The sequence below is a fragment of the Puma concolor genome, chromosome E2, assembly GCF_028749965.1.
Source record: "Puma concolor isolate L17-30 chromosome E2, mPumCon1.1.hap2, whole genome shotgun sequence".
In the NCBI taxonomy this organism is placed as follows: domain Eukaryota; kingdom Metazoa; phylum Chordata; class Mammalia; order Carnivora; family Felidae; genus Puma; species Puma concolor.
Window position 1 is genome coordinate 14948337 of NC_141681.1, and position 26407 is coordinate 14974743.

General features: G+C 38.9%; 1 protein-coding gene across 3 annotated transcripts in view; it reads right to left on the reverse strand.

Moving 5' to 3' along the window:
* PHLPP2 (PH domain and leucine rich repeat protein phosphatase 2) overlaps positions 1–26407 on the reverse strand; it is an 86132-nt gene that overhangs the window by 39071 nt on the left and 20654 nt on the right. For 2 of the 3 annotated variants that reach the window (XM_086689000.1, XM_086689001.1), the window contains exons 4-6: positions 13050–13240; positions 3624–3749; positions 2154–2308 (exon numbers count right to left, since the gene is read on the reverse strand). In XM_086689000.1, the coding sequence (XP_086545126.1) occupies positions 2154–2308; positions 3624–3749; positions 13050–13240 (472 nt within the window). Of the gene's footprint in view, positions 1–2153; positions 2309–3623; positions 3750–6544; positions 6743–13049; positions 13241–26407 lie in introns of those variants that run through there. The other variant, XM_086689002.1, reaches the window with a different exon arrangement.

Sequence of the window (26407 nt, forward strand, 5' to 3'; positions counted from 1 at the left end):
GAGTTCTTCTCTCTTCTCCTTAAAAATGGAGAAAATTTTAAAGAAAATCTCATATCAAAGTCCTATTGATATGCTTCAAACCTCTTCCTTTATGAAATTTCTACATGCAATATATAAAATTTTATAACAATTCATCAACGCACACAGGAATAGCTAACAAATATGTACATCAAATCCCATTATAAGCAACTTTTTACATATTGAAATTTATATTGGCTCAAATATCACTTGAAATGAATGGGACACTTAGAGCTTTAAAGTATGTATGTATTAATGGAGTTTTACTGTAATAGGATCTAACAGAGAACATGAAATAGTAATTTTTAATGCTTCTGTTTTGTTCCTAGAAATAAAAGTATCTATGCCATCTTAACTAGAGATAATATCATCATAAACTGGATCTAAAGGAATCACTCTGCTAATTCTACTTAGGAATATTATACTTATGATTATACTAATGCAAGAAGGTAAGGCTGAGGTGGTGTTTTCCATGATACCGATCCGTATCACCTGCTCCTAGATTTGAGTCACTCTTCCAAATTTTCAACTTTTGATTTCCAATTGTCCTGACCTTGAGTACAGACTGTTCCTTTGGCTTGGTGCCTTGACTTGAGAATTCCTAATACAGCCCTCAAATTAGATAAAACCCTATTTTCACAGCAACTCAGAAGAAAACACTAGTAAATGCTAGAAACTCACTTAAAATGATAGCTTGTATTGTTTTTACTTAACAATATCATTAAAAGTATTATCTCATTACTAAATATAGGCTTAAATCTAAAAAACTTTGTAAAACACATCAGATGAGATAAAAATACAGTGCTTTCTCAAAATTATTTTAGAAATATTATTATTAAGTAAAATATGTACTTTTTTTTTTTTTTTTTTTTTTTTTTTTTAAGTAGGCCTCATGCCCAGCACGGAGCCCAGCACAGGGCCCAAACCCACGACTGTGAGATCAAGACCCAAGTCAAGATCAAGAGTCAGATATGTAACTGACTGAGCCATTCAGGTGTCCCTAAAATACGTACTTTCAATGTGTATTATCTTTCTAATCACCATGTAATCTGAATTCTTTAATGTCCAATTTCTCCCTTGCTCACAAGCCCAGACAATTAGTTATATCAAATATTTACTTAAAAAAATTTTTTTAAATGTTTTATTTATTTATGAGAGTGAGAGCAAAAGTGGGGGAGGGACAGAGAGAGAGGGGAAAGAAGATCTAAAGTAGGCTCTGCACTGAGAGTAGCAAGCCTGATGTGGGGCTCAAACTCACAAACTGTAAATCATGACCTGAGCTGATGTCAGACACTCAACCGAGCCACCCAAGCAATCCTCTTCCATCCATTTTCAAAGGGAGGAGGGTGGTAACGTGGGTGGAGGGAGGGAATGGGGAATATATTCTAACAAAGATGGAAAATATATGGGCCATAGTCCCTAAGGAGTGGAATGGTTCTTTTATCAGAGGGGAGAAGTTTCATAGTTGTCTAAGGCTTAGAAGCTAGTGTTAATAGGCACACAACAAAGATAAAAGTCCCACACTGGGAGTGGAATTCTTGAAATTAGGCCTATTTCCTTTAAGTTATTTAAGTTTGATACTTAGGATTCAAAAACTTGCCATACACTCAATCTCTCAATTTACCCTGGTTTCAGATCAGGCGTCACTATCAATGAATTATATCACAAGATTGTCTAGCTCAATGGCAGCACACTGTGGCCTCCATAACAGAATATTTGCATCTATCTCCTGTCTTATGGAGGGAAAGGGGGAGTAAGAAAACTGCATAAATAGGGGCGCCTGGGTGACTCAGTAGGTTAAGCGACTGACTCTTGATTTTGGCTCAGGTCATGATCTCACAGCTTGTAAGTTCAAGCCCTGTGTCAGGCTCTGCGCTGACAGTGTGGAGCCTGCTTGCCATTCTCTCTCCGTGCCCCTTCCTCACTTGTGCGCACACGCTCTCTCAAAATAAATAAACTTAAAAAAAAAGAAAACAGCATAAATAAAGCATAAATAAAAATTCAACTCTTTTTCAAAATAGAGAAAATTTTCAAATATGTGTATGATGTTAAGCATGCTCACCTTCAGGTACAACTAAGACAGTGATCACGATTTGGTTTGAGTAAGTTATTCTGGAAACCTATTCTCCACATACCTGTAGAGAGTGTCAAGGCCCCCTGGTCTTTCCAGCTGCATGAAGTTGTGTCGCAAGTTGAGGTAGGTGATATCTTGACTGTAGAAGAGATGCTCAGGAACCTCCTCAAGGCTGTAACACGAGAGGTCGACGGTGCTGATTCGCTGGGACACCACCTGAATAGGGTCAAGGAGAAGAGCCATCTCAGCTAGAGCAGCAGAACAAATGTCTCTCACCCAGCAAAGGAAGGAATGCCATTTATAAAAAAAGTGCTAATTTTAACAATTGGAAAGGAAAAAAGGTAATGAGACCCAATTACTCATTTATAAAAACGAGTTCATTTTTCCTTTTTCCTAAAACCATTAAGCTGCTTGAAACACACAATGGTGTAAGCTGTAAAGTGTCTGTAAGTAAAAGGAAAAAAAAATCATAAAGGGGAAAAGTTAACATTTCATGCAAGAAGATAAGATGATTCAAAATAACTATACAAAACTTTGGCAGGCTGTATGATATTGAAAGCCATGGCCTTTTGTACCCACAGGCTCTGCTACTTACTAGTGCAGTTTCTTCATCTGTTGTGAGGATAAAATAAATTCAGCACACAGCACACTGCTTAGTATGCAAAAGGTACTCAAAAAATATTAACTTCTCTTATAAGGTCAAAAGAATGGAATAGCTATTTAAAACTGAGATTAGTTTATTCAGAACAGATTTCATTACCACTACAATAGAAGTACATAAAATTCAATAAAACCAAAACAAGTTTTTATTTCTATAATAGTCTGCTAATAAAAGATAGGTTGTGAAAATTGGTTTAAAAACCAAACAAAATCACTAGAAAAGTTATTCATGTTTTATGGCATCTCATTATACTAAAACAATACTTTATGCAACTATTTAGTTCCACAAAGAAAAATGTGCTAAAATTCTGCAAAGATAGCTGGGAGAACAAGAAAATTTGGAAACTGCAATACAATTTTAGGGCACTGCATCTTTAAAGATTAAAAAGCAGAAATTATGCTGAAAAGCTAATTATCCTCAGCATAGCGGAACAATGGTTTGTAACAGGATCACAGGTCATGTCCCATAATAAGTTCAAATTTAAAGTGGTTCATCACAGCTGTACTAAATATATTCAGACCAAGAAGGACTAGTCTAGGAATTAGGGAATGGCTCCATCTATCCCTGACCACAGTGGTGGAGGGAAAGTGATTTGAATCTTATTGTGTCTCAATTCTTCTCAGAGATGGTATAAAGGTAAAATGCACCTGAAAACATGTTTGAATACATTTTGTACTATGCAAACATAAATAATAAGGTAAGGACCGGGTGGAATTCTATTATTTCATTCATTATAAACTTAGAGGAGCCTAAAGGAAGATACCTAAGAATTACAATTCACTCTCTTTGGAGTGAGTTCAGCTTCAAGATACATTTCTGTTGGGCTTTTACATTCTTATCACCACATCAGGACATTTGACAGCTTATCACCTTGGACGCTTGTCGCTGCCATCTCTGGCACTCAGCCAATGTCTCAAAGCTGACATGATAGGTCTGAGCCTGGGCTCCAGCTGAGCTGAATGCAAGGGAGTGCTGCCGTCGCTTCACTTCTTCCACCTGAGGAGGAGGAGGCAAGGAAACCAGGACCAAGACAAAAAAAAATCCTAGTCAGAGAGCAAAGGACAGTAACAAGAAAAATAAGTCAACTTTTTAAAATGGGGCAAAAGAGAGGCGCCTGGGTGGCTCAGTCGGTTAAGCGTCTGACTTCAGCTCGGGGCATGATCTCACAGCTCGTGAGTTCGAGCCCCACGTTGGGCTCTGTGCTGACAGCTCAGAGCCTGGAACCTGCTTCAGATTCTGTGTCTCCCTCTCTCTCTGCCCCTCCCCTGCTCACATTCTGTTTCTTCTCAAAAAATAAACATTAAAAAAAATTTTTTTTAACGGGGCAAAAGATCTGATCAGATGTTTCTCCAAAGAAGACTTGAGAAATGACCAGTAATAACATGAAATGTTCAACATCATTACTTATTAGATAAATGCAAATCAAAATTGAAAGACACCACATCACATACAGTAGGAGGGCTAAAGTTAAAAATAGAAAATAACAAATGTTGGATAACAAGTATTAGCAGGTTCTCGACCCCTCATACACTGCAGTGGGAACGTAAAATGGTTCAGCCACTCTGGAAAACAGTCTGGCAATTCCTCAAAAGCTTGAACATAGAGTTACCATGTGGCCCAGCAATTCCACTCCTACATATACACTCAAGAGAACTCAAAACATACATTTATACAAAAACTTACACATGAATTAGAGCAGCACTATTCATAATAGCCCAAAAGGAGAAACAACCTAAATGTCCATCCATCAACAGGTATGCGTATAAACACTGAATGTGGTATATTTCAGTGGAATATTATTTAGCCATAAACAGAAGATATTGCTGCACACTATATGAACCTTGAAAAGATTATGTGAAGTGAAAGTCACAACCATATACTGTATGATTCCATTTATATGAAGTCTTCAGAATCAGCAAATCTGTACAGACAGAAAGTAGATTAGTAGGTGCCCAGGAATAGGGAAGAAATGGAGAGATGATGGCTAAGTAGTGCAGGGTTTCTTTTCAGGGTGATGTGGTGATGGTCACAAAACAGTGAATACACTAAAAGCCACTGAACTGTACACTTTATATGGGTCAATTATATGGTACATGAATTAAATCTCAATCAAGCTGTTTAAAAAAAGCAAAGGAGGGGCGCCTGGGTGGCTCAGTCGGTTAAGCATCCGACTTCGGCTCAGGTCACGATCTCGCGGTCCATGAGTTCGAGCCCTGCGTCGGGCTCTGTGCTGACAGCTCAGAGCCTGGAGCCTGTTTCAGATTCTGTGTCTCCCTCTCTCTCTGACCCTCCCCCGTTCATGCTCTGTCTCTCTCTGTCTCAAAAATAAATAAACGTTAAAAAAAATTAATTTTTTAATAAAAAAAATAAAAATAAAAAAATAAAAAAAGCAAAGGAATAACTTATTCAGCAACTATGTTGAAGGAATAGGACTCGGGCATAATCGTAAGTAAATGTATTAATTATTCTTTAAGTCACAACCCAGTCTCAATTTGGTAATGAAATATTAGCTGAATAAATACATTGTACTGTTCTGCATGCTGGGACAAGCAGAGGAGAAAACAACAAAGCGCCTACTCTAAGTGGGGTTTAGACTTGCGGAAAGACACTCTAACACCAAAATGGTGACATAGCATAGCATGATATAATATGTAAGATGTAACATCAAGAAAAAAAAGCAGGGGAAAAGCTTGGAGGACAGGGTGGGTGGTCTGAGTTATGAACAGGTCAGTAAAGGAAGGAATCGCTGAGGTAACATGTGAGCAAAGACCCTAAGGGGGTCAAGGCATGAAAACCTCCTGGGGGAGGAGCATTCCATGCAGGGCAAGAGCAAGTACAAGTGCCTGTGATGCAAGAAAGCATCCCATGTTTCGCAACAGGAGAGTCTCTAGACCCACAGGATAAGAGCCAATGTTGCCATTGCAAAGATACGACAGTTCCAACCCTTCCCCTATCCTGGGGCACAATGGAGGTAGCTGCCTGCCTACAAAGGGTGACCTAGCCTGCTTTTTGGACTCTCTTTCCTTACCTACTAAGTACTGGACTAGATGCCATTTTTTACCCCCTCCAGGGTTGAAGTAGATAGGAAGGACAGGAAAGATAAAAGCTCAAAGGTTCTTACTAGACAAGCAGAGTCATAACCTGACTTTGCAGTCTCCAGGCCTAACAGATTTTAAAGGGAGGTTTTTCCTCAATGGGGCCTTTTAAGGATTCTTTTGGTTACCCCACCTCAAGCCAAACAATGGATGACTTCTTAGTTACAGATCCCTTGACCTGGCTAATGCATATTATTCCAGTAGTTGACTATGCCCTCCCAGACATGAAGGAATCTGGTGGTCCATTTACAGCCTGTCCTCCAGGGAAGCCTATTTGCCCCTCTGGGTGGCCCTGCTAGACAAGATCTAAGAGAATCCACCCACTCATCCATTTTTCCACCTATCCACCCACTGGTTCTCACTTTCTCTCAACCCTTCTGGGTCACATACTAACAAACCCAAGGAGCACATGATGATCCCAATGCATGAGTCAGGCTCTTAAGCTACCTGGCTGCATTGGTAACTCATCTCTTGTCCAAGACTCCTTGGTCAGAAGGCAGGACACCAGTCCACTATGTTTCCCTTACTGTAGGGGATCCGTATCAAGCTCTCTTGAGTCCTGTTGCAACCTCTTTCACTAGGGTTGAGGAAACAGGCAGAAACCTTCTCTGTTCCCATTTGGGGTGGTAATAAAGATTCACTGCACAACAGCAGTTCTCATCAAAGCAATTCTCCCCCAAAACTCCAACAACCTACCTCACATAGCTTTGAAGAAGATAAAGCCTTTGTAGTTATGAAACCACTTATATCTTTCTCTGACATGTTATTTTGATATGTCATAGGTACTGAATCTTGGTGAGTCAGCTGGGAACTTCCAAATTATACTCGTAAATCATTAGGTTTCTGGTGCCAAGTAAAGATTGAATCCAATGGCAGAAACATGATAATACTTTAAGTGAAAGAGAATCATATTAAAAAGATCCAAATAAAATTACATAATATTCATAACATTCAATTGCAATGATCACAATAGGACCGCTTTTTATTAGTAATAAATCAAGGCAAGTGAATGAGTCTGTGTCAAAATAAAGGATCTTATTGAAATGAAGAATAGATATTAATGACTGTTTCAGAATAATCTTTTAAATATTTTATTACAGGATATTTGACACAGAACAATAATATACTCATATAATGTCAAATTTTTTTTTTATATAATGTCAAATATTGAAAAACGATTGTAAATCTCCCACTGGAAGTTAATTTGTCAATTTATCTAATTATGTTAATTTTTGCATTATATATATTAAGACTACATCATAACACATGTACAACTTCAGAATTATTATATTCATCATGAAGTGTTCCTTTCATCCTTTTGGAATGAGCCTCTTTATACCTACTAATTCTTTTGCACCGAAGTCTTTTTTTAGATATTAGTTTTATTGACGTATAATTTTAATAAACTTTGTGATTTTTTTTACTTCACAGATTCTAAGTGAATAATTTAATAAGCTTTTATAAATGAATACAGCTGTATAAGCCCATCACCCCCAATACTTCCCTTTGTGCTTTTCTGTAATCAATCCCTTCCCCTCTGCACCCAGGCAAGTGCCTGTTTTCTATCACTATAGTTGTCTTTTTTTAGAATTTCATATGATAGAATCATACAATAAACAGACTTTTTTGTACCTGGCTTCTTTCACTTAAAATAATGCTTTTGAGACTGATCTTTGTTTTGGAAAGTGTCAGCAGTTCATTCCTTTTTAGTGCTTACTAGTATTCCATTGTGTGGACATAACTCCTGTGTTTATCAATTCACCAGTAGTCAATGAACATTTGGCTTGTTTCTAGTTTTGACAATTATGAATAACGCTGTGACGAACATTCACTTCAAGTCTTTCTAAAGATATGTGTTCATTTTCCAATATCTTGGAGAAAAGCCGGGTCATCTGATATACATATGTTTAAGTTTACAAGAAATAAAAAACTGTCTTCCAAAGAGACTGTACTCCTACCAATGACATAAGCAATCCAGTTGTTCCTCATCTTGCTAAATCTGGTATTCATCAGTCTTTTGATTTTTAGTCATTCTAGTGGTGTGCAGTATCTCACTGATATTAATTTGCATTTCCCTAATGACTAATGATGGTGAGAATCTTTTTATGTGTCTATTTGCCATGTGTATATCTTCACTGATAAAGGATATGCTCCAATCTTTTGCTGAGTTTTTACTACGTTATTTGTCTTCCTATCACTGTGTTGTAAAAGTTCTTTATATATCCTGTAGACAAGTCCTTTGTTCCATATAAACTTTCATAAAAGTATTTTGTCTGATGTTAATATAACCACACCGATTTTCTTTTGGTTGTTATTAGACTAGCATAATTTTCCCACCATTTCACATTCAACATTCTAATTGTTAGGTATGTCTCTTATAAACAGCAAGTACTAAGATTTTAAATAAGAATCTAACAATCACAATTTTTATGAATATTGATATATTTAGATATGTTTCTATCACTAAAATTTGTGGGTTTTTTTTTTAAATATTTATTTTTGAGAGAGACAGAGCATGAGTGGGGGAGAAGCAGAGAGAAAAGAAGACAAAGAATCTGAAACAGGCTTCAGGCTCTGAGCTATCAGCACAAAGCCCGATGCGGGGTTCAAACCCATGAACCGTGAGATCATGACCTGAGCCAAAGTTGGACTCAACCGACTTAGCCACCCAGGTACCCCTCTATCACTATAACTTGTGATAATTTACCATGCTAATCATTGTGTTCCTTTTTCTCCACTCTTTTTCTGTCTTCTTTTAGCATTACAGAATTTTTTTTTTTTTAATATTTGTTTTTGAGAAAGAGAGAACACGAGCAGGGGAGAGGCAGAGAGAGAGGGAAATAGAATCTGAAGTAGGCTCCAGGCTCTGAGCTGTCAATGCAGAGCCCAATGTGGGGCTCAAACTCACAAACTGTGAGATAATGACCTGAAATGAAGTCAGATGCTTAACTGACTGAGCCACCTAGGCGCCCGGCATCAAAGAACTTTTTATATTCTCTTTTTCCACTCTACTTTTTTTTTTTAACCTTTATTTTTTTTTAATTTTTTTTTTTAATTTTTTTTTTTTCAACGTTTATTTATTTTTGGGACAGAGAGAGACAGAGCATGAACGGGGGAGGGGCAGAGAGAGAGGGAGACACAGAATCGGAAACAGGCTCCAGGCTCCGAGCCATCCGCCCAGAGCCTGACGCGGGGCTCGAACTCACGGACCGCGAGATCGTGACCTGGCTGAAGTCGGACGCTTAACCGACTGCGCCACCCAGGCGCCCCTAACCTTTATTTTTGAGAGAGAGAGTGAGAAAGAGAGACAGAGTGCAAGTGGGGGAGGAACAGAGACAGAGGGAGACACAGATCTGAAGCAGGCTCCAGGCTCTGAGCTGTCAGCACAGAGTCCGATGCAGGGCTTGAACCCACGAACTGTGAGTTCATGACCTGAGCCTACGTTCGATGCTTAACTGACTGAGCCACCCAGAGGCCCCTTTCCCACTTTACTTTTTTTAGTGGCTGTCCTTAAAATTTTTTAATTCACACTTTTTTTCCTAATGAAGTTGAACGTTATTTGGTGTTTCTATCCTCTTATTCCAAGACTATATCACATGTTACTTATTAAACATACCACCACATCTTAAATATCACTCAGGGTAGTTTGAGCTTTAGTAGTTTAAATTTATATTTAAAATATAAAAAAAGTTTAAACTTCTTACAATTAATATTAACTTTACCATCGTTATTTTATCAGTGTCTGCACTCATCGTTTCTTATTTCTTAAAACTTCCCTTTGAATTTACTTTCCCTTGTTGTATTCTTTTTTCTTTCTTCCTTCCATCTTTCCTCCTTCTTCCTTCTTTTCTTCCTTCCTCCCACCCTCCCTCCCTCTCTCTTTCTTTCTCTTCCTTCCTTTCTTTCTCTCTCTCTCTCTTCCTTTCTGGTGGGCGGGGGGCATTTTTTTTTAACCTATTTTCTTCATTCTGTCCTTCAGCCCCCAAGACCAGAACCAGGTCTTATATTGCTAAGTGGTAGGTTTCTGCCTCCTGGTTGATACTGAAGTATACACATTCATTTAGTGGCAGCTTATTCATTTCCTGGTTATGGGCCACATAAATGGGTCATTCCACCTCTCTAGGACAATAGCAACAACAAGACTTGGTTCCAGTCAGTGGTTAACAGCAGTTTTGGGCTGTTTTGTTTTTGTTTTTTCCAGCAGTCCTTCAGAGGCAGAATACCACTCATCTCTTACTTAAGCCTGGGCCAGGTTCCCCTCATAAGTAGAGGACTTTTAAACCCAAATACTTAGAGGAGCTACACATTTGGGCTGCCACAACCTTTCAGGCCCAGAACCCAGCAGGCCCTCAGATTCAGACCATTTCACCACATGCACCTCTATTCTACATTCCTAAGCCCAACTGTGCCTTTTGAATATTGTATATTTAAAACTGTATATTTACCTTTTGAATATATATATTTTATCTATATATAGATGATGTATTGTGTATCTGGAGCAGATTGGCTGTTTCAACGCATGAATTCACTAAGTTTTGTCTGGAAGCTCTCTCAAATTCAGACTTTTATGATATTCAAAATCAAAAATAAAAGAAACAAAATGAGGTATAGCTTCATATAAATGTTAATATATCTGTTTCCAGTCATCTGTCAGTCTGATGGACTTGCAGCTGAACTCCTTGCCCAGGGTGGGGAATTCTCTAGTACAGACAAGAAATAGTGTGCTTCCCTGGCTGCTGGAGAGGGGCTTGTGACCATCCCAGACTCTGAATTTTAGTATAAATGAGGGAAAAGGAGAAGCTGGAGACAATCTGTTTAAGGAATGGATGCTCGCGGGAAGCTGGCAGGGCAGCATCCTCGATCTACCCAGGCGTTACCGATGGCAGCATCCAGTGCCTAGCAGTGGAGGCAGAGGTATCATCAACAAATGGGTTCTGCAGCAGAATTTGGGGTATGGGGGCACCTGTGTGGCTCAGTCAGTTGAGCATCTGACTTCAGCTCAGTTCATGATCTCACAGTTCTGGAGTTCAAGCCCCATGTTGGGCTCTGTGCTGACAGGTCAGAGCGTGGAGTGTGCTTCATATTCTGTGTCTCCTTCTCTCTCTCTCTGCCCTCCCCTGCTTGTGCTCTCTCAAAAAAAAATAAATATTTTAAAAAGAGAAGAGAAGAAAAGAGAAGAGAAGAGAAGAGAAAAGAAAAGAAAAGAAAAAAGAAAAAAAAAAGAAAAGAAAAGAAAAGAAAAGAAAAGAAAAGAAAAGAAAAGAAGAAAAGAAATTTGTGGTATGGATACTTTTTGACCTCCCAGAGAATCTGTGATGTAAATAAACCAGTTTTATGCTTAAATTAGGCTGAGTAGGCTTCTTCCGGACCTAACAACTCTAAAAAACAACGCTGTAATGCAATCTTTTTTTTTTTTAATTTTTTTTTAACGTTTACTTATTTTTGAGACAGAGAGAGACAGAGCATGAACAGGGGAGGGGCAGAGAGAGAGGGAGACACAGAATCAGAAACAGGCTTCAGGCTCTGAGCTGTCAGCACAGAGCCCGACGCGGGGCTCGAACTCACGGACCATGAGATCATGACATGAGCCGAAGTTGGACGCTTTAACCGACCGAGCCACCCAGGCACCCCTGTAATGCAATCTTTAAAAAAAATTTTTTTAATTTAATTTTATTAGTTTTAATTTTTTTAGTTTTAATTTTAATTTTTTTAATGTTTGTTTATTTATTTAATTTTTTTAAACTTTTAAATTCATATCCAAGTTAGCATATAGTGCTATAATCATTTCAGTAGTAGATTTCAGTGATTCATCCACTACGTATAACATCCAGTACTCATCCAAACAAGTGTCCTCCCTAATGCCCCTTACCCATTTAGCCCATCCCCCGGCACAACCCCTCCAGCAACCGTCAGTTTGTTCTCTGTATTTAAGAGTCTCCTGGGGCGCCTGGGTAGCTCAGTCGGTTAGGTGTCCGACTTTGGCTCAAGTCACGATCTCGCAGTTTGTGGGTTCGAGCCCAGAGCATCGGGCTCTGTGCTGACAGCTCATAGCCTGGAGCCTGCTTCGGATTCTGTGTCTCCTCCTCTCTCTGCCCCTCCCCCGCTCATGCTCTGTCTCTCTCCATCTCAAAAATAAACATTTAAAAAAAAAGAAAAGAAAATCCTACAGAATTTACAAAAAACAACAACAAAGCAACATAGAGCCCTGCATCGGGCTCCAAAGACCCTGGAGCCTGCTTCAGATTCTACCTCTCTCTACCCCTCCCCTGCTCATGCTCTGTCTCTCAATAATAAATAAACATTAAAAAAAAAAAAAAAGTCTCTTATGTTTTGTTCCCCTCCCTGTTTTTGTATTATTTTTGCTTCTCTTCCCTTATGTCCATCTGTTTTGTATCTTAAATTCCACATATGAGTGAAGTCATACGTGGTATCTGTCTTTCTCTGACTAGCTAATTTTGCTTAGCATAATACCTCTAGCTCCATCCACATGGTTGCAAATGGCAGGATTTCATTCTTTTTGATTGCCGAGTAATACTCCGTTGTGTGTATGTATGTATGTACACCACATCTTCTTTATCCATTCACCTGTTGATGGACATTTGGGCTCTTTCTATACTTTGACTATTGTTGATAGTGCTGCTATAAAACATTGGGGTGCATGTGCCCCTTCAAAATAGCACACCTGTATCCCTTGGATATAGTGCAATTGCACTTTTTTTAATTTTATTTTTTAAATTTTAATTTGAGAGAGCACGAGTGTAAGCAGGAGAGAGGGACAGATGGAGAGAGGGAATCTTAAGCAGGCTCCTTGCTCAGCATAGAGCCCAAGAGGGGACTCAATCCCATGACCCTGGGATCATGACCTGAGCCGAAATCAAGAGTCAGACAGACGTTCAACCAGCTGAGCCACCCAGATGCCTCTACAGTGTAATCTTTACACATGCTCATACTTGCTTCTTTAAAATGATGTGGGGAGGGGCGCTTGGCTGGCTCAGTTAGTAGAGCATGCAACTCTTGATCTTGGGGTCATGAGTTCAAGCCCCATGTTGGGTGTGGAAATTAGCTAAATAAATAAATCTTCAAAAAAAATAAAATAAAAATAAAAAAATAAAAAGATGTGAGCAAAGTGCTGAAAAGCATATGTGATTTTAATGAAGAAGATCAAACAAAAGAAGAATAATTCCATTTTTACGAGTCTTACCTTTCCCCCAACCAAAGGCAAAATGTGCATCTTTCCAGTTTGACAATCTTTTACTGAGGAAACGATGAGGCAGGTACCACAGAGAACAACTAGGCGTTCAGCCCACTTATGCAGCTGGGTCTTTCCCTTGCGTACATTATAGATACCAGACAGAAGGATTCGATCCAGATGATCCATCTGGCATGGTTTTTCTGAAAAGAAAACAAAACGAAAGAAAAAAAATTCAGAAGGCACAATTAAACTAGTATAAGACTACTATAAGGGAAAAAGAAAGTATTGTGTGTCAATACACAGCAACCTTGTTTACAGATTTAAGTGACCAAGCAATATAAGTATTACAAAATAAGATCTCAGTCATAAAATGTTACCCATCACTGAAGTTATACAACGGGAGTATTGTGAATTTGGGGCTAAGAACAAGATTTTATTTTGGATGCCATTATTAATTCTTCTAACACAGTCCTATTTCCCATGAACACAGAGAAAAGCAAAATGGCAAAGTGACTAAGATCATAGACCTGGGGGCCAGACACGTAAACCTGAGTTCAAATCCTCGTTCTGCCACTTACTTTTGTTTCTTTGAACTACTTAATTTCACTGAGATTAACTTTCCTCATTTATACAGTTTGGATCTTAATACTAATCTTTAGAATTTCATTATGAAAAAATTAAGATAATTAATTTAAAGTACGGAGCATAGTTTTAGGTAACAAAAGAAGTACTGAGTAAATGACAGCCATTACTGTTGAGACGAGTCTATTCTAGAAGGAAGAAATAAATAACTATGGAAGCACTCTACTTCTGTACACATTGCTCCATTTTCCTGCTTCTTGCGCAGAAAAGCTTAGGGCTGATATTTCAGTCAACTATCCCAATCACGGTAGCAGAAGCTCATATCATACAAGATCTTTCTTTTTTAGTATGCTCCCTCCCCAAAAGAAATCTTCGTAAGGCTGAGATATAGTGCACAAAACAGCACATTATGAGAGCAGACAGGTTGTTGATTAAAGCACAGCTAAAAACAGACAAGTAACTCTACAAAGGAACGAACAGGAGCAGCACTAGTATGAGATATTGCAAAGAGCAATAAAGTGGGAATAGAGAAAATTAGACCATACCTGATATTATTACACAATTGATTATGGAACCTGTGCATCATGCCCCTTTAACTGTGTGTTTCCCACATATAATCTGAGGAAATGGGGCCTGAGGTCAATCTGAGGTCATGATCTTGCAGTTCATGGGTTCGAGCCCTGCATCGGGCTCTGTGTTGACAGCTCACAGCCTGGAGCTTGCTTCGGATTCTGTGTCTCCCTCTCTCTCTGCCCCTCCCCAGCTTGTCCTCTGTCTCTGTCTCTGTCTCTCTTAAAAATAAATAAAAACATTTAAAAAAAAAAAAAAGGTCTCAAACTTTGTATGCTAACACTAGCCCTACCCGAGAGCCATTTCTCCTTCTATGTGAGGCCAGGCCTTTCATCTATATTCTAAACCCCACCTTTCTCCGAGAATTTCTCTTCTCTCTTCTCAGTCTTCAACTCCACCCTCCTTATTGTTCTTTTCAAAGCTACAAAAGCATTCAAGTTTTCTCCCATACCCTCTCAGTCTCAACTGTAGAATTCCTTCAGTTCAGCGATTCTCCCATTTCTGTGTGCCCAAGAGTTATTATGTGACAACAGTTTAAACTGAAGGACGCTGAGACCCATTCACAGAGTGTCTAATTTGTACGGCCTAGGATGTAACATAGGAAAATGTCTTTTTGGTTTTGTTTTTGAGACAGACCACAAGCTGGGGAGAAGAGCAGAGGGGGGAAGAGAGAGAAACAAGCAGGCTTCAGGCTCAGTGTGGAGCCCAACACAGGGCTCAATCCCAAGACCTTGGGATCATGACTTGAGCTGAAATCAAGAGTCACACTAAACTAAATGAGCCACTCAGGCGCCCCAGGAAAATGTATTTTTTAACATCTATTCCAAGTAGTTTAAATGCAGATGGTCCACAAAATATATTTTGACAAACTCTAAGTTTACCCTGTTGAGGCTCTTTTCTTCTCATTTGTGCCTCTTTATTAGCTATCTCTGTTATCTCACCTCCTATTTACTCAATTTACTTCAATCTTGCTTCCAGCCTCCAAATTGTACTATTCATATGATGATAATGGCCCTCAAATTTCTATCTCCTGTCCCAATCTTCCCTTCCCTTGGTTCTAATCTCACATATCAAACTGTCTGCTGGTCATGTCCAATAGATGCTCCCATTTACCTCAAATTTCCAGGATCAGACTGGAAAGAAATAAATAAAACTATCTTTATTTGCATATGATATGATCTTGTATACAGAAATTCCTAAGTGTGCCACTAAAAAGACAATTATAACCAACAAATGATTTCAGCAAGGTTGCAGGATAAAAAATTTTTTAAAAAATAAATTGTATTTCTATGCACAAGGAATAAACAGTTCAAAAGTAAAATTAAGAAACGAATTGCATCTGGGGCACCGGGGTGGCTCAGTCGGTTAAGCATCCAACTCTTGATCTCAGCTTAGATCATGAGCTCAGGATCATGAGTTCAAGCCCTGTGTCAGGCTCTGTGCTGAACATGGAGCCTGCTTAAGGTTCTCTCTCCCTCCCTCCCTCCCTCTGCCCTTCTTCCCTGCTTGTGCGCTCTCTCTATAAAATAAAAGTAAATAAATAAAAAGAAACTAACTGCATCAAAAAGAATAGTGCATAACTTGTGCAGTGAAACTAAATAATATAGTTGAAGGAAATGAAAAGAAACCTAAATAAATGGAAGACGTCCAGTATTCATGAGCTGGAAGACTTAAATATTGTTAAGATGGCAAAACTCCCCAAACTGATTTACAGCAATGTAATCCCTATTAAAATTCCAGCTGCTTTCATGGAAGAAACTGACAAACTGATCCTAAAATTCACATAGAAATACAGTGGACTCAGAATAGCCAAAACAATCTACAAAAAGAACAAAATTGGAAGTATAGTACTTGGGGTGCCTGGCTGGTTCAGTTGGTAAGAGCATCCAACTCTCAATCTTGGGGTCATGAGTTTGAGCCCCAGGTTGGGTGCAGAGATTACTTAAAAAAAAAAAAAGTACAGTACTGACATAAGGATAGACATACAGCATTGTAATAGGATTCACAAATAAACACCTACACTTATGGACAACTGATTTTTGAGCAGGGTGCCAAGATAACTCAATAGGAAAAAAACTATCTTGTCAACAAATGGTGCTGGAACTGGATAACCACAGGCAAAAGAATAAAGTCAGATCCCTAACCTCACACCATGCACAAAAATTAATTCAAAATGGATTGTAGACCTAAACATAAGAACTAAAACTAAAACACTGGAATAAATTTTGTGACCTTAGATTAGGCAAAGGTTTCTTTCTTTTTTTTTTTTTAATGTTTATTTATTACTGAGAGACAGAGAGAGACAGAGCATGAGCATGGGAGGGGCAGAGAGAGGGTGAGACACAGAATCTGAAGCAGGCTCCAGACTTTGAACTGTCAGCACAGAGCCTGATATGGGGCTCAAACTAACAGACCGCGAGATCATGATCTGAGCTGAAGTCAGACGCTTAACCAACTGAGCCACTCCAGGTGCCCCAGGCAAAGGTTTCTTAAGTATCAACACAAAAGTATAAGTGACAGGGGCACCTGGGTGACTCAGCTGATTAAGCGTCTGACTCTTGATTTCGGTTCAGGTCACAATCTTGAGATTTGTGGGTTCAAGCCCCACATCAGACTCTGACAGTGCAGAGCTTGGTTGGAATATTCTCTCTCTCTCTCTCTCTCTCTCTCTCTCTCTCTCTCTCTCTCTCCTTCTCCCTCTCTCCCTCTCTCTCAACCCGCCCCTCCACACTCTCTCTCTCAGAATAAATAAATAAACTTTAAAAAAAGATTTAAAACAAAGTATAAATGACAAAAATGAAAATATAAACGGACTTCATCCAAAAACAAAAACAAAACAAAAAACCGTTGTGCTTCTATAAACACCATCAAGAAATTAAAAAGATGACTCACAAAACAGTAAAGAATATTTGCCAATCGTATACCAAATAAGAGACCTGTACCCAGAACAAAGAACTGTTACAATTCCGTAATAAAGACAAGTAGCACAATTAAAAAATGGGCAAAGAATCTGAATAGGTATTACTTCAGAGAAGATATATAAAAGGCCAACAAGCACATAAAAAGATGCTCAATCTCATTAGTTACTAGATAAATGCAAATCGAAACCACAAGAAGATACGAGTTCATCGAAAAAAACAAACATTGGGGCGCCTGGGTGGCGCAGTCGGTTAAGCGTCCGACTTCAGCCGGGTCACGATCTCACGGTCCGTGAGTTCGAGCCCCGCGTCAGGCTCTGGGCTGATGGCTCAGAGCGTGGAGCCTGTTTCCGATTCTGTGTCTCCCTCTCTCTCTGCCCCTCCCCCGTTCATGCTCTGTCTCTCTCTGTCCCAAAAATAAACAAACGTTGAAAAAAAAAAAAAAAACAAACACTGGATAAGTGTTGGCAAGGACGTAAACAAACATTGCTGGGGTGATGATAAAATGGTGCAGCCACTTTGGAAAACAGTCTGGTAGTTCCTCAAAAGCTGAAACACAGAGTCACCATAAGATCCAGCAATTCCACTCCTACAGCTTTATCCAAGAGAAGTGAAAACATACGTCTACACAAATACTTATACCCAAATGTTTGTTCACAAAAATAGCCCAAAAGTAGAAATGACCAAAATGTCATCAACTGATGAATGCATAAACAAAATGTGGCATCATCTATACAATGGAATATTGTTTGGCCATAAAAGGAAACAAAGTACTGATACATACTACAACATGGGTGAGAATTGAAAACATTATGCTTAGTAAAAGATGCCAGTCACAAAAAGTCAAGTATATATGATTCCACTTATATGAATTGTTTAGAATTGGCAAATCCATAAAGACAGAAAGTAGATTCGTGGATGCCGGGTGCACTGGAAGTGGGAATGGAGAATAACTGCTAATGGATATGGGGTCTCATTTTATAGTGATGAAAACATTCTAAAATTAGACTGTGGTGATGGCTGCATAACTCTCTATATATACTAAAAAGCACGGAATATACTAAAAAGCACTTTTAAAGGGTGAATTTTATGGTATGTGAATTATATCTCAATAAAACTGTTTTTGTTTTTTAAATCTCATGATTCGCCCCAAAATGCTAATTGATTTTAGATTCCCCATCTTGGTTAACAGCATCACCTACTACAAAGTTGGCTAAATTATGTAAAAATGGGACTTTATAATAGTTTAACAGGCTTCCAAATTGCCTAATGATCTTTTTACAAGTTTACATGAAACAGATATTTTAACAATTGATAGATAATTCTGAGTCTCTTCTTTCTTTGCCTTAGTTCTATTTTATTACAGAGAAAACTCCTGAATCTATACACCACCAGTCTCAGAAGGAAACATTAAATTTTGTTTTGGATAAGTTATTTATACACGAAACAACATTCTGTTTTATTATTAATTTTGGAGTATTTGCTAGACATCCAAAGTGCCTCCAGTCTCTGATCTTCTGAAAGGTGACAAAAAACAGAATGAGAAAGTTCTAATAAGTATTCAGAATGTGTAACAGTTCTAATTAAAAAATTGTTTTACAATCTCAAAAGCCAAGATTCTAAGTGGAAAATTAGGGATAATTTTCATTTCCTCGTGTATGTATACTTCCAAATGTTCTATAAAGAAAGTAGATTGTTTTTATAATTTTAAAAAGTTGCTAAAAAAAAAAAAAAAAAAAAAACCGATCAAGGGCAACCCTGTAGCAGTGAGTTCTTCTACTGCCCAGAGTATAATCTCTCAATATCATTTTTCATTAATATGAACCAGGAGTCCTTAGAAAAAGTCTATTCCTGGTCTGATTCAGACAATGAAAAGATGAACTTAGGACATCTTGCTGTGCCAGAACTTAATGGGAAATCCAGGGTGTATCAAAAACTGGGGTCATGTTGGAAGGACAAAAGCCAATGTGAAAAGCTCCCACGAGGAAGAAACTGAGCAACAAAAAAACAACCAGTAATGGTCAAAATGAGTCACAACAAATATACACAAGCCCATGAGATCACAATGATACTCAGACAAAAAAATTATTAAAAAAGAAATCATACAGAGTCTGAGTAAGATGGAGAAAGCACACCCCAGCCCTGTCTTTCTCACTAAATACACCTATAAAACCTGGACAGAATGCACAGAGCCGCTATATGAGGACCCCAAAAAGTAAACAGTAGCAGGCAGACTAGGGAAAAAGAACATAATTACAAATACAACCTAAGCAGTAGTAAGTTAAGCAGTAGTGTAGTAAGTTTATCATTTTTCCATCTCTGACATCTCCCAGCTCAGGACTCGAGAAAGCCCAAGATCCAGAAGTAGGCATTGGTGTGGAAAGCTCTGCCTTGAGGAGTGTTAAAAGGGTCTGCGAACACTCAGAGAGAGTGGGAGAAATCCTTCATTTTCCCTTCCCCGACCTTTTCTTCATTTTCTCAAGTCCCAGCCTCGAGGAGTGGCTGCAACAGTGAGGGACACAGGCACCTATAACTTTGAGGTGTGTGAACTTCCTTCTGTGATTGGAAGATCTGCAGTCCCAAAACAGCGGACGGAAAACCTGTTGAATTTTTGGTCTCATTGGGGGCCAGGCCGTGTGGATGCAGTTGTAGGAAATGCCCAAGAGGGCAGGTTAAATAAAGTCCCAGGAAATCACAAAGAGATTGGAGCTCTGGAAAATGACCCCATAAAGTTCCCTATGAACCCCTGGGCTCACCTTGAGGTATACAAATGGGGATGTGTTCCCAAGCAGCATGCCAAAAATGAAAATTCAACGGAGGGATAGAGAGCCAAAGGGAGAGAAGAGTGCAATGCTAAAAAATTATTTGAAGAAATAGGGGAAAACTCCCCAAGTGAAATACAAACTTACAGATTCAAGAAGTCTAGTGAACCCCAAACCCAAAGTCATTCAAGCCCAGACACTACATCGTCAAACTGCTGAAAATTAAAGACAAAGTCTTGAGAGAAGTCAGAGAAAATGGAAGCACTATTTATATGGGAACAATTCAAATGACTGCATGAAGGATTGCAGGAGGTCCCTGTGCTATCCCTCCAACTGCTGTGAAAATCTAAAGTTAGCTCCAAATAAAAAGTTAAACAAATAAACACTGGTTAAGAGGTTGGGAGGTAAAAATAAAATATTTACTTACATTTAAAGAACAAAATAGGAAAGCTCAGAACAAATTTCAAACTTGCAATAGGCTCCCATACAACACAGAAAACTACTTGAAGTACTCCACTAGAAAACTTGGCAAAGCAGTGGTGGCTAAAGCAATTCCACCCTTGGGTTTCATGATCCCCAACAAATCCTCTTACATCTTCAGACCTTAGTTTCCTAAGATTAAGATGAAGGAGTTGAATGAGATGACTCCTAATCCTTCCCAGGTCTCATTTTATGGATTCCTCATACTCCTCTAAACTCTCTCTCCAAAAACTAAATGGTGGAGTATCTTAGAAGTTAAAAGGGTGAGATTTAGAAGCAAACAGATTTATCTGCTTCCTGGCTCTGCTATTTGGGGCAAGTTATAGCCTCTCTGGAATAGTAACATCTCCATATGGGACTATAAGGATTACACGAAGCAAGGAAACAGAGCGCTCAGCACTTGATAAAGCATTCAGCATAGAGGAGGGGAATTAAACAAATGCTAGTTATTATAATGAAAGTTTTGCCTGCCTTAAGCCTCCTTCTCTTCCTACATACAAGGATTCTTTTCAAGATAACTTAATCTTCCGGGACACCTGGGTGGCTCAGTCAGTTAAGCACTTGACTCTTGATTTCAGCTCAGGACATGATCTCACAGTTCATGAGTTCGTGCCCCACATGAGGCTCTGCACTGTCACTGTGGAGCCTCCTTGGGTATCTCTCTCTCTCTCTCTCTCTCTCTCTGCCCCTCCCCTGCTCAAAGGTGCTCTCTCTCTCAAAATAAATAAATAAACTTAAAAAAAAAAAAAGGGTTATCTTAACAACTTACACAGCTTTAACATCCCCATGTACCCGACTCTCAGATCTGTACTTCCTACGCTCTGGTTCCACATTTCCAACTACCTGCCAGACACCTCCAACAGGATACTCGTCACCACTTAAAATGAAATATTCCTAAAACCAAGTCATCACCATCCCCATGAACAACTCCTTTTCATAAATCAAGTCCTGATATTCTCCTGAAGTAAGCCAGGCTCAAAAACTCAGTTTCAGCTCCAACTCTTAGGTTCCCTTCCTCAACTCCCCTTTTTAATCAGCCACCAACTCTTACTGATTATCCCTTCAAAAAGTCTCTCACAGGAACAATTCCTTCCCATTCCCCATTTCAGACCCCTATTAATTCACATCTGAGGGGCGCCTGGGTGGCGCAGTCGGTTAAGCGTCCGACTTCAGCCAGGTCACGATCTCGCGGTCCGTGAGTTCGAGCCCCGCGTCGGGCTCTGGGCTGATGGCTCGGAGCCTGGAGCCTGTTTCCGATTCTGTGTCTCCCTCTCTCTCTGCCCCTCCCCCGTTCATGCTCTGTCTCTCTCTGTCCCAAAAATAAATAAAAAACGTTGAAAAAAAAAAAATTTAATTCACATCTGAATTACTGTCCACACTGGTGCCAGCTTCACCTTCTCTGGCTCACTTGGATGCTCTCACTTCCTGCTATCATCTGCCAAACAAAGACTAAGCTCCTGATACTGAACTCAATGCCCAGAACAATCTGGACTCAAATTATCTGTGATTCACAGAACATACACTGAAGTGTCTAATCTCCCATCCCAGGTCCTCCTTTTCCTTTCAGCTTAATGAAATTCTGTCAATTTTTAAAAAACCAACTCAAATACTACTTCTTCATAAAGGCTTCCCTGATTCAAGAGATCTCCCTTTTTCAGAGAATAGTGGTAAGGTAGCTTCCCTATCAGCTATCAAAATATATCATAGAGATATATTAATTAAAATAATTTTTGGTATTAGCACAGTACAAATTAATCAATCTAATAGGATAGAGTCTAAAAATAGACCCCTGCCTATATAGGAACTTAAAAATAATAAAGATAATATTTCAAGTCAGTAGGAAAAGGATGAACTCTTCCATAAATGTTGTTGGGACAAATGGCTACCTACCCATTGAGAAAAAGTAAAGTTACATCCCTATCTTATGCAGATTTTAAAAATATAAAAGTACTGAAAATATAGAATACATTTATGAGCTAGAATAAGGGAGGAATATAAATACATTAAAGAAAAAGACTCGGGCGCCTGGGTGGCGCAGTCGGTTAAGCGTCTGACTTCAGCCAGGTCACGATCTCGCGGTCAGTGAGTTCGAGCCCCGCGTCAGGCTCTGGGCTGATGGCTCGGAGCCTGGAGCCTGTTTCCGATTCTGTGTCTCCCTCTCTCTCTGCCCCTCCCCCGTTCATGCTCTGTCTCTCTCTGTCCCAAAAATAAATAAACGTTGAAAAAAAAAAAATTAAAAAAAAAAAAAAAAGAAAAAGACTCAAAAAATCTGACTAAAACTTCTGCAGAATAAAAAACAATAAAACTTAAGGACAAGTTACAGGCTGGAAAAAAGTTTTGCCACAAATACAGTATCCAAATGATGTATACGTAGAATATAAACATCCTTTAGATCAATATGATAAAAAGACAAACACAAATTTGCACAGAAATATCAATGGGTTATTCAAAGAAATCTAAAGAACCAATGAAAATATCAAGCAATATTCAACCACATTAGTAATCAGGGAAAGAAAAATTCAAACAAGGAGACCATCATTTTATCTATCAGATTAGTAAAAATTTTAAATGCTAATAATATTAAAAGGTGATATTGTGGGCAAAGTGGTACTCTGATATACTGACGGGATATACAGTGTTCCGCATTATTATTTTAAACGCAAATATCCAATGACCCATTAATTTCATGTTTACAGATCTCCTCTGAAGAAAAGGGCACAAAGAGGCAATTTTATTATAATGCTGTTTGCAATAGTCAAAACTGGAAATACGGTAAGCGTCTATCATCAGCGAAATGGCAACATAAACTACATAAACTATAATACACACATGATATTCAGTGCTATGCAACTTAGAGAAATGTATATAGAAGACAGCTAAAGAGGGGCACCTGGATGGCTCAGTCGGTTAAGCATCCGACTCTTGATTTCAGCTCAGGTCACGATCTCACAGTTTTGTGCGTCTGAGCCTCACGTCGGGCTTTGCATGGATCCTGTGGATCCTGGGATTCTCTCTCTCTCTCTCTCTTCTGCCCCTCCCCTGCTCACTCTCTCTCTCTCTCTCTCAAAATAAATAAATAAACTTAAAGAAAAAAAAAAAGAAGAAGAAGAAGACAGCTAAGGAAAGATCCAAAACATATGGTTGGGTAAAAAACCATGAAGACCAGTATCAAATAATACCGTTTATGTAAACAAAATATATTTCTACAAATACCTATTAGATAAGAATATAAGTTAGAAAACCTTGAATACATATACACCAAGTTGATAGCAGTGGTTATCTATTAAGCAGTCAATTGACCTGGGAAGTGTACAAGAGATTGAAACACTATAGATAATGATTACAAGAGATTGTAACACTTAGATAATCAAACTATATCCACCTTTTACTTGTGCAATTAAATTTTTTACAAAGGAAAAATATATGGACACAATGATTATAAATGTGAAATACGTATATAAAATATGACTAGGAAATGTACCATAATAAATGTAATTGTATAAGGATGATGAAATATTTTTTAATATATTACTCCTATAGTTTAACAATAAAGTTTAAAATATGCAGATTAACATGAGACAGTATTTTTTACAATTTAGGACAAAGAATAATTTTAACAATAATACCTGATATTGGCAAAGGGACAAGGAAATGAGTACTCTCAAACACTACTGATGAAAGCATCCATCAGTATCGCCTGTGCAATTTAGGAATAGTCACAATTTTAAATATATATATGTATTGACTCAAAAATTCTACTTGTAGGAATCATGTCCTCCTTCCCCCACCCTAGAGGTCATCCACTCTCCTAACTTTTATAATAATAATGTCCTTGCTTTCCTTATATTTCTGCCATTTATGTATGTATCCTATACTAGTTATAGCAGGTTATAAACTACTATAACAAACAGCACATAATGGCTCAAGCACAAGAGAAATTTAACTCTCTGTTAGAGTACACACTGTGGGTTTCCAGGGGTCACCTCTGTCAAGAAACTCAGGCTGAGGGAAGATCTATCACTTTCGACACATGACTTACAATATTACTCTGATGACTGCCATCCCAGCCTATGGGAGAGCAGAAGGACACTGAGAAGCGTGCGTGGGAAGTTTTAGGAATGGTGTGTTGAAGTGGCACAACAATTCCACTCCATACCACTGAAGCAAAGTGTGTCACATGTGCACACCTAGCTGCAGAAAGGCAGGGAAATGAGGTATAGCTGGGCAGCAATGTGCCCAAATCTAATTCTCTTATTATGGAAGAAAAGAACAGATTTTGATGGACAGACAGTAGTTCTGCCACACATCTCTAAACAACATGGCTCAGTTTTAGCTGTTTTTGAACTTTAAATGAATGGAAACATACCATGTGATTCTTTTGTATCTGGCTTCATTTGTTTGTGCTTATGCTCCTTGGAACAAATGGTCTTAAACAATGTGTGCACAGAATATGGTACAGAAAGAAATGCTCAGGCTGGGACTCATGCTGAGCCACAGAGTCCCCAAACTACCACTTCACTAGCAAATCACATCTTGTAGACTCCCTTTCCTCATACACAGAGTTCATTAACATGCTCTCTTAATTTCTGTGATTGTTCATGCTACCTACTCATCTTTAGTCAATTGTATGATTTCCACAGCTTTTATCATGACTTGCACTGAGCCAGTCATTCCACTAACTCACTTTTCCCCAGAATTCCCTTTCCAGCAAGACTGGTAATGGACATCTGCATAATGGCTGCATAATGGCGAACTGGGTACCTTTTAGACCCGGCAAGCACAGCAACATTAACTGGTTTGAACTTTGGCCCTTATGACCCTGGCCTCATATAACACTGTATTCTAACTAAGCTTACTCCTCAAAGACTCTACACACAAAATATTTAAAGATGACTACTAAGCTATTTGCTTTAAGAGAATATTTCACAGATATCTTTCCTTAACAGTGGTTGTCTCTGGATTCAGGAATGGGAGTAGTTAGAGGAACATGATGAAAGGGAAGCATATTTTTTGTGATGGTTTTAAGATATGTCCACAAATTCTTTGATAGTCCTCACTCCAGAAGTTGGGGCCTAATGTCCCTCTCTATAGGGTGGGCCATATTTGGTGACTCACTTTTACTAAACAGAAGGTGACGAAAATGTCTGTGACTTATGAGGCTGGGTCATAAAAAACACTGAGGCCTCCCTGTGTGTGTGTAGGTGCACGCGTGCGTGTGTATGTGTGTCTGTGTCTGTCCGTCCATCTATCTGTCTCATCACTGAGGGAAGCTAGCTGCTATGGCATGAAGATACTCAGGCAGCCCTATATAGAGGTCTACAAAGCAAAGAACTGAGATCTCCTGCCAAAAGCTGGTGAGGAACTGAGACCTACCAACAGCCATTTGAATGAGCCAGGCTGGAAGTGATGCTTCAAGCCTCAGTCAAGCTTTTGGATGACTACATCTTTAACCAACAGAGTGACTACAATCTCATGCAACCCCAACCAGAACTAAAGTACTCCTGGATTTCTGACCCACAGAAACTATGTGAGATAATAAATATGTATTCATTTTAAATCATCAAGTTTTTTTTAACAGAACTGGAGAAAGGCATTATTTATTTTATTTTTTAAGTAATCTCTACACCCAACGTGGAGCTTGAACTCATGACTCCAAGATCAAGAGTCACACACACTCTTCTGACTAAGCCAGCCAGGTGCCCCATCCCGTCACTGTTTTTTTGTTTTTGTTTTTGTTTCGTAAGTTTATTTATCTGTTTTTGTTCTTTAGTAATCTCTACACTCAATGTGGGGCTTGAATTCACAACTCCAAGATCAAGAGTTCCATGCTTTACTAGGGCACCTGAGTGGCTCAGTCCGTTAAGTGTCCAACTTCAGCTCAGGCCATGATCTCACTGTTCGTGAGTTCAAACCCTGCATTGGGCTTTGTGCTGACAGCTCAGAGTCTGCAGCCTGTTTCAGATTCTGTGTCTCTGGCTCTCTCTGCCCCTCCCCCTCATGTGTTCTCTCCTGTCCATCTCTCTGTCTCTCAGAAATAATAAATGAATAAACTTTA